This window comes from Mustela lutreola, chromosome X, assembly GCF_030435805.1.
Source record: "Mustela lutreola isolate mMusLut2 chromosome X, mMusLut2.pri, whole genome shotgun sequence".
In the NCBI taxonomy this organism is placed as follows: domain Eukaryota; kingdom Metazoa; phylum Chordata; class Mammalia; order Carnivora; family Mustelidae; genus Mustela; species Mustela lutreola.
The window spans coordinates 64407847-64421136 of NC_081308.1; the positions used below are offsets into that span (position 1 = coordinate 64407847).

At 40.1% G+C, this 13290-nt stretch overlaps 1 protein-coding gene across 1 annotated transcript; it reads right to left on the bottom strand.

Moving 5' to 3' along the window:
- Positions 1-9254: 9254 nt before the first annotated feature.
- On the bottom strand, positions 9255-12375 carry LOC131821940 (polyadenylate-binding protein 1-like 2). The gene is made up of 2 exons (XM_059158310.1): positions 9802-12375; positions 9255-9769 (listed from the first exon to the last, which is right to left on the bottom strand). Exon 1 carries the CDS (start codon positions 11471-11473, stop codon positions 10871-10873), a length of 603 nt encoding a protein of 200 aa, XP_059014293.1. The 5' UTR covers positions 11474-12375; the 3' UTR covers positions 9255-9769; positions 9802-10870.
- Positions 12376-13290: the final 915 nt, after the last annotated feature.

A 13290-nucleotide genomic window follows, 5' to 3' on the forward strand; every position in this document is an offset into this window, starting at 1 on the left:
TTGTATTGTGAAGCAAAAGATTCAGAATAGCCAACACCATATTGAAGAAGAATGAAGTTGAAGAACTGATGCTATCTGAATTCAAGACATAACACTACAGTAATGAAGACATTGTGATATTGGGGGAAGGAAAGACAAATAGATCAATGAAATAGAATAGGAAACCCAGAAATAGGTTCTGGTCCAAGGTCACAACATAAGAATACCTTGAACACAACTCATCCATGGAAGACACCAAACTATACCTACTTATAGAAAAATTCCTCCTGAATAAGAACTGCCTGACTGAAGAGCTTCTGAACAATCAAAGATTGAAACAACAGCAAGAGAAACCAGAGAGATGGAGGCACAGTACCAAATGGAATACCCATCCCCAACACTATGAATGACAACAAGGAAGGAATAGTACTAAGTGCTTAGGAATAGATACCTCTGTCCTTGGGCATAGGGGAAAAAAATCTTTGGTTTCAATAGGTGGAAAGAGTCAAGATGCCCTTCATCAGGGGAATGGATAGAGATATGTTCCATATATACAATGGAATTTTACTCACCCTTCAGAAAGGATGAATACCCTAGTTTTGCATCAACTTGGATGGGACTAGAGGAGAGTGTGCTAAGTGAAATAAGTCAAACAGCGAAAGTCAATTATATGGTTTCACTTATGTGTGGAACATAACGAATAATGTGGAGGACATTAGGAGAAGGAAAGGAAAAATGAAGTAGGAGAATAGAAATGGGTGATGAACCATGAGGGATTATGGACTCCAGGAAACAAACTGAGAGTTTTGGAAGAGTGGGTTGGGGGTGTTGGTTGGCCTGGAGATAGGTATTAAGGAGGGTATCAATTGCATGGAGCACTGTCTATTATATGCAAGCAATGGATTATGGAACACTACATCAAAAACTAATGATGTACTTTATGGTGACTAACATTACACAGTAAAAAAATAAAATAAAATAAACTGCTATACCAATTCAGGATATTACTATGGTCACCTAGAAGATAGTATATTGTAAGCAGGGGATTTATGAGGATAAAGCAAATACTAAACCCCTTGTGATAAGCTAGTTTTGATTTCTAGTCTGCTTTCGAGATGTTTCATTCTGTTATCTACATATATCTCAACAAAAGCTGATTAGCTCTCTCAGAATAAAAAAATAATAAATAAGTAAGTAAATAAATAAAATAAAAAGCAGCTAGCACATAATACAGATAACACTAGACTCTGCCAAGCAGCTAAGGAACTGTGGGGTTGCTGTGCATGTCAGAGGAACTGTAGAATGACAGGGTTTACATTCCTACTCCACCATAAAAGCCTAAACTGGAGCAAAGTCTGAACACCATTACAGATGTACTTGTCATCACACTGACCTTGAGACCTCAGCAAACCCAGGATCTACAAGCTCACACCAGCTCACATCATGCTGCGACACAGGAAAAAAAAAAAAATCCATGGAGCCAAGGAGCTGCATGGACACTTTCTCTTTCTCCTCAAAACAAAACAGGGCTCATGTAACAGTGAGCTAGTGACTTCAGTGACTCCAGGTTCACAAGTCCACTCCAGCCCCTGTGGTGCTGGGGCACAGAAAATAAGCATCATTTTTTAATTTACAAATTTACTTTATTTTTTTTTAAAGATTTTATGTATTTAGTTGACAGAGAAATCACAAGTAGATGGAGAAGCAGGCAGAGAGAGAGAGAGAGGGAAGCAGGCTCCCTGCTGAGCAGAGAGCCCGATGCGGGACTCGATCCCAGGACCCTGAGGTCATGACCTGAGCCGAAGGCAGTGGCTTAACCCACTGAGCCACCAAGGCGCCCCAACAAATTTACTTTATTTTTATTTTATTCTTTCATTTGTCTTGTCTTGTTTTTATTTTTGTTCTTTTTTGTTTTGTTTCATTTTCTTTTTTCCTTTTATTTTATATCTTCTATTCTTCTTCTTTCATTTTATTATCTTCTTTTCTTCTTCATTTTCTTCCTCCTCTTCTCTTCTTCTTTCTCTTCCTCTTCTTCCTCTTATTTCTTTATTCTGTAAAAAGTTGTGGTTTAAAAGAGTAACAAGTATATAGAGCCATAGATCCAGCCACCCCAAAACAGTCACCAAACACATAGTCTACATACAGGACACCATACGCAAGACCATTCCACCAAGTTTAGAAGAAGTAGTCTTTCTGCCTAATCCATAGATACAAATACAGAAAGCTGAGTAAAATGCAGAGACAGAGGAATATTCCTTAAAAGAAAGAACAAGAAAACACAACAGAAAAATAACTAAATTAAACACAGATAAGCAATATGCCTGATAGAATATTTAAACTAGAAATTATAACGATACCAGGCTACAGAAGTGGAAGAACTCAGTAAGACTTTCAATAAGAAGATAGAAAATATCAAAAAGAACAAAGTGGATTTAAATAATACAATAACTGGAATTTAAAATAAAACAGAGGAAATCAACAGTAGATTAAAGGATGCAAAAAATATAACAGCAATCTGAAAGACAGGGAAGTAACAAACTCACAATTAGAATAGCAAAAAGAGAAAAGAATTTTAAAAATGAGCATAGATTAAGAGATATCTTAATCAACAAGAGATTTCTTGGCAACATCAAGTGACAAAACAACTGCATTATAGGGGTCCCAGGAGAAGAAGAGAGAGAATGATATAGAAAACTTACATGAAAAATAATAACTAGATGTTTAAATATACCCTTATCATAAGAGATAAAAGGACACATGGGAGGGTTTGTTTGTTTGTTTGTTTTGTTTACTTTGTAAGAAAATAAATTACTTTTTATATGAAAAAAAAATTTAAAAAAAACCTAGAAACTTCCCTAACCTAGGGAAGGAAAATAGACGTACAAATCCAAGAACCACAGAGAGTTCCAAACAAGATGAACCCAAAGAGATCCACAGCATTATACATAATAATTAAAATATCAAAGTTTAAAGATTAAAGAGAGAATCTTAAAAGGAGCAAGAGAGAAACAAGAGTTACCCACAAAGAAAAACCTATGAGAAAAAAATAAAAAGAAAACCTATGAGGCTGTCAGGTAATTTTTACACAGAAACTTTGCAGGCCAGAATATGAGTGGCCTGATATGTTCAAAATGCTGAAAGTTTTTTTAAAAAAAAAAAAAAACCTCCAACCAAGAATATTCTACCTTGCAAGTTTATCACTCAGATTTGAAAAACAGATTTTCCTAGACAAACACAAGGTAAAGGAATTTATCACCACTAAATCAGCCTTATAAGAAATGTTAAAGAAATTTTTTTAAGTGGAAAAGAAATGGCCATAATTAGACATAATGAAATCATGAATAAAAAGATAGATATAGATAGATATAGATATAGATATAGTTATCTATCTATCATGTAGGAAAGAGTATAAAGGGAAGAGAAGGGAAAAAAGAAAAAGAATTTTGTTTGTTCAGTTCTTTGTTTGTTTTTTTTTTTTAAAACACGTATGAACTTAAATGACCATCAAAGTAGCATAGATTGCTATTTACTTAGGATGTTATATATGGAAACTATGGGAACCACAAACCCATTCATATAATAGATACACAAAAGATAAAAAGAAACTCAAGCATAACACTATAGAAACTCATCAATCACAAAGAGAGTAAGAGAAGAAAGGAACAAAGAAGAACTACAAAAGACACTGAAAACAAATAACAAAATGGCAGTAAGTACATACCTATCAATAATTACTTTAAATGTACAGAGATAAATGCTCTAATCAAAAGACATATGGTGGTGGGTTGGATAAAAAATCAAGACCCATCTACATGCTACTTATAAGAGACTCACCTCAGACCTAAAAATACATCCAGGCAGAAAATGAAGAGATAGACAAATATTCACCATACAAATGGAAACAAAAAGAAAAGTGGATAGCAATATTTATATCTGACAAAATAGACTTTAAAATAAAGACTACAAAAAGAGACAGAGAAGGGCATTATGTAACGATAAAGGGATCAATCCAACAAGAGGATATCATTATTATATATCTATGTACCCAACAATAGATTACCTAAATACAAATATTAATGGACATAAAGAGAGAAATTGATTGTAATACAGCAGTAGGGGACTTTAGCACCCCACTTACATCAATGGATAAATCATCCAGACAGAAAATCAATAAGGACACAATGGCTTTGAGTGACACATTAGACCAGAGGGAGATAACAGATATACACAAAATATCCCATTCAAAAGAAACAGAATTCACATTTAAGTACACACAGAACATTCTCCAGATTAGATCATTTATTAGGCCATAAAATAAACCTCAATAAATTGAAGAAGCTAGAAATTATATAATGCATGATTCCTAATCACAACATATGATACTAGAAATAAATTACAAGAAAAAACTGGGAAAAAAGCAGACATGTGGAGACTAAACAAAAAGGTGCTAAATAACCAATGGGTCAATGAAGCAGTCAAAGAAGAAATTTAAAAAAAAACTACATGGAGACAAATGAAAATGAAAACACAAGAGTCCAGAATCTTTGGGATACAGGAAAAGAAGTTCTAAGAGATAAGTGTACAGCAATACAGGCCTACCTCAAGAAACAAGAAAAAATATATGTCAACAAACAAACCACCCAAAAGAAATGAATAAAACCCTAGTAACATACAATCTTTTAAAATGGACCAGGAAGAAATAGGAAATCCAAATAGACCAATTACAAATGACAATATTAGATTGGTAATTTAAAAAACTACCAGAAAATAAAAGTCCAGATTGATTAATTCCCATTACTCTCTATTCAATCACTAATACACAGGTGAATTCTACCAAACATTTAAAGAAGCATTAGTACCTATTTTCCTCAAAGTATTCCAAAAAATTAGGAGAAGAAGGAAAGGTTCTAAATTCATTTTATGAGGCCATCTTTATACTGATACCCAAACCAGACAAAGAAATAACACCAAAAAATATTACAGGCCAATATCCCTGATAAACATTGATGAGCAAAAATTCTAAAAATATTAGCAAATCCCACACAACATATTAAAAAGGCCATTCACCCTGATAAGTGGGATTTATTCTGGGGATGAAAGAATCATTTAATATTTACAAATCAATCAACATCACAAAACGCATCAACAAAGTATAAAATGCTATGATCATCACAACAGAGGCAGGAAAAATATTTGAAAAAATTCAACATCCATTTATGGGGTTAAATTAAACCCAACAAAGTGAGATTGGAGGGAGAATATCTCAACATAATAAAGACCATATATGAAAAATCCACAACTAAGATTATACTCAATGGTAAAAAATGTCAGCTTCTCCTCTAAGATCAGGAATTTTCACTCTCACCACTTTTGTTCAAAATAGTGTGGGAAGTCTTAGCCACTGCAGTAAGACAAGAAAAAGAAATAAGAGGCATCTATATTGATAAAGAAGAAGAAACAGTTACTATTTGCAAATGGCATGGTAATACACATAAAAAATCCCAGACTCCACCAAAAATCTACTAGAAATAATGAACAAATTCAATAAGGTGGCAGGATACAAAATTAATACCTAGAAATCTGTACTGTTTTTATACAATAACAATAAAGTAGTAATAAAGGAAATTTAAAAAAACACCCCTTACAGTTGCACCAAAAATAATAAAATATTTTAGGAATAAACTTAACCAAAGAAGGTAAAACCTATACTCCAAGACCTATAAAACACTGATAGAAGAAATAAGACACTAACAAATGGAAAGGTGTTCTATACTTATGGATTGGAAGAATTAATGTTGTTAAAATGTACACATTACTCAAGGGAATCCACAGATTCAATGTAATCCCTTTTAAAAATACCAACAGCATTTTTCACAAAACTAGAACAAATACACTAAAATTTGTATAGAACCACAAAAGACCACAAATAGCCAAAGAAAAAGAACAAAGCTATCACAATACCGGATTCCAAGACATGCTACAAAGCTGTAGTAATCAAAAGAGTATGGTACTAACACAAAAACAGACACATAGATCAATGGAACAAAATAGAGACACCAGAAATAAACCTACACTTACATGGTCAGTTAACCTATGATAAAGGAGGCAATAATATATGATAGGGAAGACAGTCTCTTCAAAAAATGGTCCTGGGAAAACTGGAGAGCTACATACAAAAGAATGAAACTGTACCACTTTGTAACACCATATACAAAAATAAGCTCAAAAGGGATTAAGGCTTTAAATGAAAAACCTGAAAAAGAATCCTAGAAGACAACACAGACAATAATTTCTCTGACATTGGTCCTAACAACTTTTTTCTAGATATGTCTCAAGGCAAGGGAAACAAAAGCAAAAATAAACTATTGGGAGTACATAAAAATGAAAAGCTTCTGAACAGCAAATGAACCAATCAACAAAACTAAAAGGCAACCTACGGAAGTGGGGGAAGGTATTTTCATATGATTTATCTGATAGTTTCTAAATATATAAAGAACTTATACAACTAAAAATGAGAAAAAATGAAATAATCTAATTTTAAAAATGAACAGAAGACATGAAAACACTTTTCTCCAAAGAAGACATATAGATGGCTGACACATGAAAAGATGCTCAACATCACTCATCATCAGGGAAATGCAAACAAAACTTCAATGAGACATCACCTCATACCTGTCAGAATAGCTAAAATCAACAACACAAGAAACAACAGATGGTGAGGATATGGAGAAAAAAGAAACTTTACTGTTGGTAAGAATGAAAACTGGTGCAGCCACTGTGGAAAACACTATAAAGGTGCCTCAAAAAGTTAAAAATAGAACTACCCTATGATCCAGCAATTACACTACTGGGCATTTACCCAAAGAATACAAACACATTGACTTGAAGGGATATATGCACCCCTATGTTTATAAGAGCATTATTTGCAATAGTCAAGATATGGAAGCCGCCCAAATGTCCATTGATTGATGAATAGAGAGAGAAGTTGTGAGATAGATAGATTAGATAGATAGATAGATATGGAATTTTTCAGCCATGAAAAGAATGAAATCTTGCCACTTGCAATCACATTCATGGAGCTAAGATTATAAAAATAAAAATTAGTCAACCAGAGAAAGATAAATATATTATCTCACTCAGATGTGGAAATAAAACAACTTACAAAAGGAAAAAAAAGAGAGAGAGACAAACCAAGAAACACACTGGGTGTGGTGCATAAACACTGAATTTTGGAACACTGGAAAAAAATAAAATAAAACTAAAAAAAAAAAACAAACAAGAAACAGACTATAGAGAAAAAACTGATAGTTACCAGAGGGAAGATAGGTGGGTGGATGGGTTATAGATAAGTGATGGGGATTAAGGAGGGCATCTGTGGTGGTAAGCCCTAGGTGTTGTTTGTAAATATCGAATCACTACACTGTACACCTGACACTAATATAACACTGTATGTTAACTAAATGGATTTAAAATAAAACTTAAATAATTTAAGTATTTGTGAATGGATAGTTATAGTTTGTAAAAGTATATAAAATAGTATGTCTCAACTACTTCTAACTATATTTTAGTGTGCTTGATCTCACCTTTTAAAAATGCACTTGTAAAATGAAATAATGAAAGAAAAATGTGCAGTCCATTTAAATTTTTTTTTTTTACCAATTTTGGCCAATTTAAGAAGTTCAGCAGGACTATGTGCTCTCTTCTACACTACTGGTTGATAAAAACTTCAAGGGAGAAACATCAAGCAGAAAACAAGGAAAACGTTTGACATGTCCATATCTATCTCTCTGAAATTCCTACAGTAAGGACTAGAAAGCAATAAAATTTTCCAAGACATTCAGCTGCAAAAGTGTTCACCATAGAGCTGATCTTACATGTAAAAGTCATACATACCCCCAAGGAGATCTGGTTATAGAAATTATAGCTCATCCCACAATGCACTATTATGTAACAACTGAATTAAAAGAATATTTAATGATTCAGAAATATGATCCCAGAAAATTGTCATAGGGAAAATACCTTCCAATGGAAGAGTTCATAGTGTATTTAAAAAATATCTAGATATATATTTATTTAAAATGTATTTTTTTAAAGATTTTATTTATTTATTTGACAGACAGAGATCACAAGTAGGCAGAGAGGCAGGCAGAGAGAGAAGGGGGGAAGCAGGCTCCCTGCTGAGCAGAGAGCCCGATGCGGGACTCAATCCCAGGACCTTGAGATCATGACCTGAGCTGAAGGCAGAGACTTAATGCACTGAGCCACCCAGGCGCAGTGCATTATGTATTTTGTAAAGTAGTGCTATTAAAAATGGTATTAGAATTTTTGCTACGCTCTAGTTCCATCCATGTTGTTGCAAATGGCAAGATTTCATTTCTTTTGATGGCTGCATAGTATCATGCTTAGCGAAATAAGTCAAGCAGAGAAAGACAACTATCATATGATCTCCCTGATATGAGGAAGTGGTGATGCAACATGGAGGCTTAAGTGGGTAGAAGAAGAATAAATGAAACAAGATGGGATTGGGAGGGAGACAAACCATAAGTGACTCTTAATCTCACGAAACAAACTGAGGGTTGCTGGGGGGAGGGGGTTTGGGAGAAGGGGATGGGATTATGGACATTGGGGAGGGTATGTGATTTGGTGAGTGCTGTGAAGTGTGTAAACCTGGTGATTCACAGACCTGTACCCCTGGGGATAAAAATATATGTTTATAAAAAAAAAATAAAAAAAATAAAAATAAAATAAAAATAAAAAAAAAGAATTTTTGCTTTATTTTGTTACATTAATTTTTTTAAAAATATTTCTATTATAATCATGTACAATTTGCATTAGAAGTGTTCAAAATAGATAAAAACAAATGATCTTGCTTCCCTGAGAAGATCTAGGTAAATACAGAAATGACTGCAAAACCAAGAGCAGAAAATAATATAGCTATCTGGGTCTTGTTACACTACTGGTGCAAATCTTTGGTCAGCCAAATATTTGCAAATTCAGTTTATCTTTCACTTTTTTTTTTTTCAGAAAATTATCCTGAAAGTCTGCAAAAATTTGTGCACTATGATTGGCAGCTTTGTTTGGATGAAGAAAAATAAGTATCAAACTAGATGTTAAACAATAAGGAAGCAGTTAAAATATATATACTCACATGGACACTAACAGATGTACAGACATGGATATATATATATATATATATATATATATGTACATACACCTAATCCCTCTGTCCATCTATTGAGTCATCAATTCAATGTTATATTAACAGCCAGAGAATATATTTTTAACAATAACTTTAATGACATGAAATGAAATAAAAAGTATGTGTGTATAAACATATATACACACACATTTTTCTGTGAAAAAGCAGATATAAAAACAGTATATACATTCTTATATACATATATGACATATGCAAAAAAATACTAAAGGTACAGCCAAAAATGCTTCAGGTAGTTCTTGGAAAATATTACAGACACATGGATGAAAATATTTCAGGATGATATGGGTGGCGATTAGAACTGATTAGTAGGGATATTACATCTCTTCTGTTAACTTGTCTGCTTTTTTAAACTTTTCCCTTCGACGAACTTGAATGATTTTGGTGACAATGGGGAAAAGGGCAGGAAGTGGGCACAGGGAAAAGAGGTGATAAAGATCATTTACATCCAGTAAAACAACCTCAAACAGCGAAATCCCATTTGCAGCCTATCAAACTGGCCAAGACACACACACACACACACACACACACACACACACACACACACACACACCAATTACAGTGACCAGGAGACTATGCAGGGGAAATGAACATACTCTTTTTACTAGCTGTGCTGACTGGCATGGATGCAAATCAGTACAATGCTCATGAAGGGGCCATTTGGCAACACACAGGGAAAGTCTTTAAAATATCCTGCAAGGATATTTTATTGTGGATCCTGCAAGTACACAATTAAGAAGACCATCCGGTAGGCTAGCAAAGATTTGGGTTGACAAGGAAGGATTCATTCTTCAGAGTATGCAGTGTTGGGTTTAAACACAAGAAAAGAGCTAGGCACCACCTGAATGTCCAACAATGCGGGACTGATGACAGAAATGTTAAAGATCCATCCATACACTCCCAGGCCCTGAAGATGACATTTCGGAAGCCTGTTGAATAACATGGAAAGAAGTTCAATGGGTTGATTTTTGTTTGGTTTGTTTCTGAAGAAGCGGGTTAAGAAACACCACACACATGAACCATTCTATAACAGTGTGTTAGAAGGAAAGGTGGGGTGGGAGTCAGGAAGGGAGAGAGAGAAAGGGACAGAGGAGAACCTGGAAAAACAGCACACCAAAAAGTTGTTGTCTCTGGGTAGTCAGATCATGGGGAACAATTACTCCCTTGGTTTTCCCTCATCTGAGGGATGCTTCTCCTTTTTGATATTCCTACCAAGAGATTGTATTACTTGTGTAGGGAACAGAGAGAATGAAAGTGTTTTTAAACCAACCCACAAGGAGATGAGGCAGCCTCTAATCTATCAAGTGGCACAGATTACCAAGATTATTAGCAACGCCCTTGGTGGGGGGCAGAGAAGAGAGGTGGGGAGAGCAGAAGGGAGGGAGAGGGAGGAGGAGGGTAGGAAAGGAGGGAAGGAGAGAGGGAGAAGGAGGGAGAGGGAGGAAGGGAGGAGGGGGAGGTAGGGAGAAGAAGAGGGAGAGAGAGAGGAACACAGAGACAGAGACAGACAGAGAGGGAGAGACAGAGACAGAGACAGAGACAGAGAGACCTGCACTCCCAGTACAATACAATACACTGCTGGTGGGTTGGGGGGGGGGCAAAGAAGGGGGTTGTAAACCGGATGGATGGGAGCCAAGGTTTGGCTCTGCTGGCTGGCTCATTCCTGGCATGTCTTCATCGCAAGGTGGCCTCCTCATCAGTGTCTTCCTCGAAATCCTTGACGTCAGCACTGGTGGACTGCCTGGCCCAGGCTCCCCTTTCGGCCTCTCGTTCTTTATGCGACTTGAATCTCCCGACGAAGATTTTGCGGTAGTTCAGGAACATGCCATTCATCGCATCAATGGCGCGCTCTGCGGACTCCTGCTTCTGGAAGTGCACAAACCCGTAGCCCTTGGGCCCCTTTTCGTCGCACGCCACTTTGCAGGACAGGATGTTGCCGAACGCCGAGAAGATGTTGTACAGAGCCTTGTTGTCGATGGTCTTGCCCAGGTTCTTGATGAAGACGTTGCCCACCCCACTCTTGCGGAGCGAGGGGTCCCGCTGGGACCACATGATGCGCACCGGCCTGCCCTTGATGACATCAAAGTTCAGGGTTTCCAGGGCCCGCTTTGCGTCCACCGGTTGCTGGTAGTTGACGTACGCGTAGCCCAGAGAGCGGCGGGTGATCTTGTCCCTGCAAATGCGGATGGAGAGGATGGGCCCGGCCGGGCTGAACTTCTCGTACAGCATTGCCTCTGTCACTTCAGGGTGCAGGTCGCCCACGTACAGCGAGGCCATAGGAAAGTCTGGGTTCCCCTCGGAGTCCCGGTTGGTCTCCGCATCCGCAGCTGCATGCGCAGCTGCAGCCGCCGCCGCCGCCGCCGCCGCCACCGCCGCCGCCACCTCCGCATCCGTATCCGCCTCCCCCAAGGAGGGCGCCGCAGCCTCCACTGCGGCTGCTGCGGCTGCCGCGGCTGCGGCGGCGGCGGCGGCGGCAGCGGCGGCGGCGGTGGCAGCGGCAGCTCCGGCTTCAGCCGCACTGGCCTCCAAAACCGCTGCCGCCAGGGCGGCCTCCGCCTCCTCCCCCTCTGCCAGGGAGGCCGTCGCCTCCCCGCGGGTGGCCTCCGCCACTGCCTCCTCTACTGAGGCCTCGGCCTCCACCGCAGTCTCCACCTCAGCTTCCGCCTCCGCTACGGAGGCCTCCGCCACAGCCTCTGCCACGGTCGCCGCCGCAGCCTCCGCTGCCGCTGCAGCCGCTGCCGCCACCGCCGCCGCCACCGTCGCCGCTGTCGCCAGGGTCGCCGGTGCCGCCAGGCCGCTGCCGCGACCTCCCTTCCCGCGAGCTGGGGGTCGGAGAGGCGGGAAAGGACAGGAGGGCGGGTGGGCGCTGGAATCTGTGCCGAGCGCGCGAGTAGAAGCTGGGGCCGGGACCTGGGGCCAGTCGATTTGGCGAGTCCAAGTCACTTGGGATAGCAAGTGAGCGCTGCCAGGAGCGCGCCGGTGCGAGTCGCCGCAGCCTGTGCAGACTGCTGCTGCTGCCGCTGCTCGGTCGTGGGCTACGGCGCGGGGCGCGGGCGGGCGGCGTGTGGTGGCGGGCGGCGTGTGGTGGGGGGCGGGGGGGTGTTGGCGTCTGTGGTCCGGGCAGCTGGGAAGGCTTCTGTCTCTTTGGTTCCCCCTGTGGCTGCTGCGGGGCTGTGGGGCCGCGGGCTGTGGGAGGGGACGTGAGCGGGAGCCTTGAGGCAGAGGCGGCGGCGGCGGCGGGGGGAGTACGTTAAGGGGGTGGGGGGTGAGTTCTCAGCCTCTCAGGTCGCCTGGATATTCATGAAGAGGAAGGCAGGGAAAGGGCTCCGCTGTGGACTGCGGGAATACGGGTTAGATTTAGAGGGTTTTGTTTTATCCCTCCTCTCCCAATAGATCATTTAAATGATTAAATCCAGTACCTTGCAAGAGCGGGTGGGTGGCATGGAGAATATACTTGCCTGACCTAAACAAAGCCTAGAAAAATGGGTTTCTCACATCCAGGGGGTCTCCCCACTTCCGCTCATACACACCCCCCCAACATCACCGCCACCAAGGAAACAGCACCTACTCTGAGCAGCAGCTGGGGCCAGCGGGGCAAGCCCCCCTTGCAGCCTGCTGACCCATTTTCTCAGAGTTCCTCTCCCTTTTCCAGCTGCTTCCCTCCTCTGCAACACTTGCTGTAGAACACGTATTCATTCATTCATAATGCCAAGCCACAAATATTTATGGAGCCTGTGCGGGTCCCTAGGGATACAGGGGTCTGGGAAGCACAAGACATAAGCTGGTTTTGAGCTTGTCCTTGGGGACAGACAGTCTGGGCTGGAAACCCTGTTTCTGCGCCAGACTACCTAAGGGAAAACTAGAGACCTGGAGTTCTTCGCGCACCCCCCACCCCGCCCCCAGTTCTCCTCCTGCCACCCTGCCTCCATACATACAGCCACACAGAGGGGAAATTCAGAGCACCCTGTCCTTAGTGCTGTCTTCAATGATACCCTGAGGAAAGCCAAACCAAGGGCTGGCGACAGGGCCTGGTCCAGAGCCAAGCACTTGTTTGTTCTTGGCTCTGCCCTCAAGGTGCTAAGGTTACCAAAAGG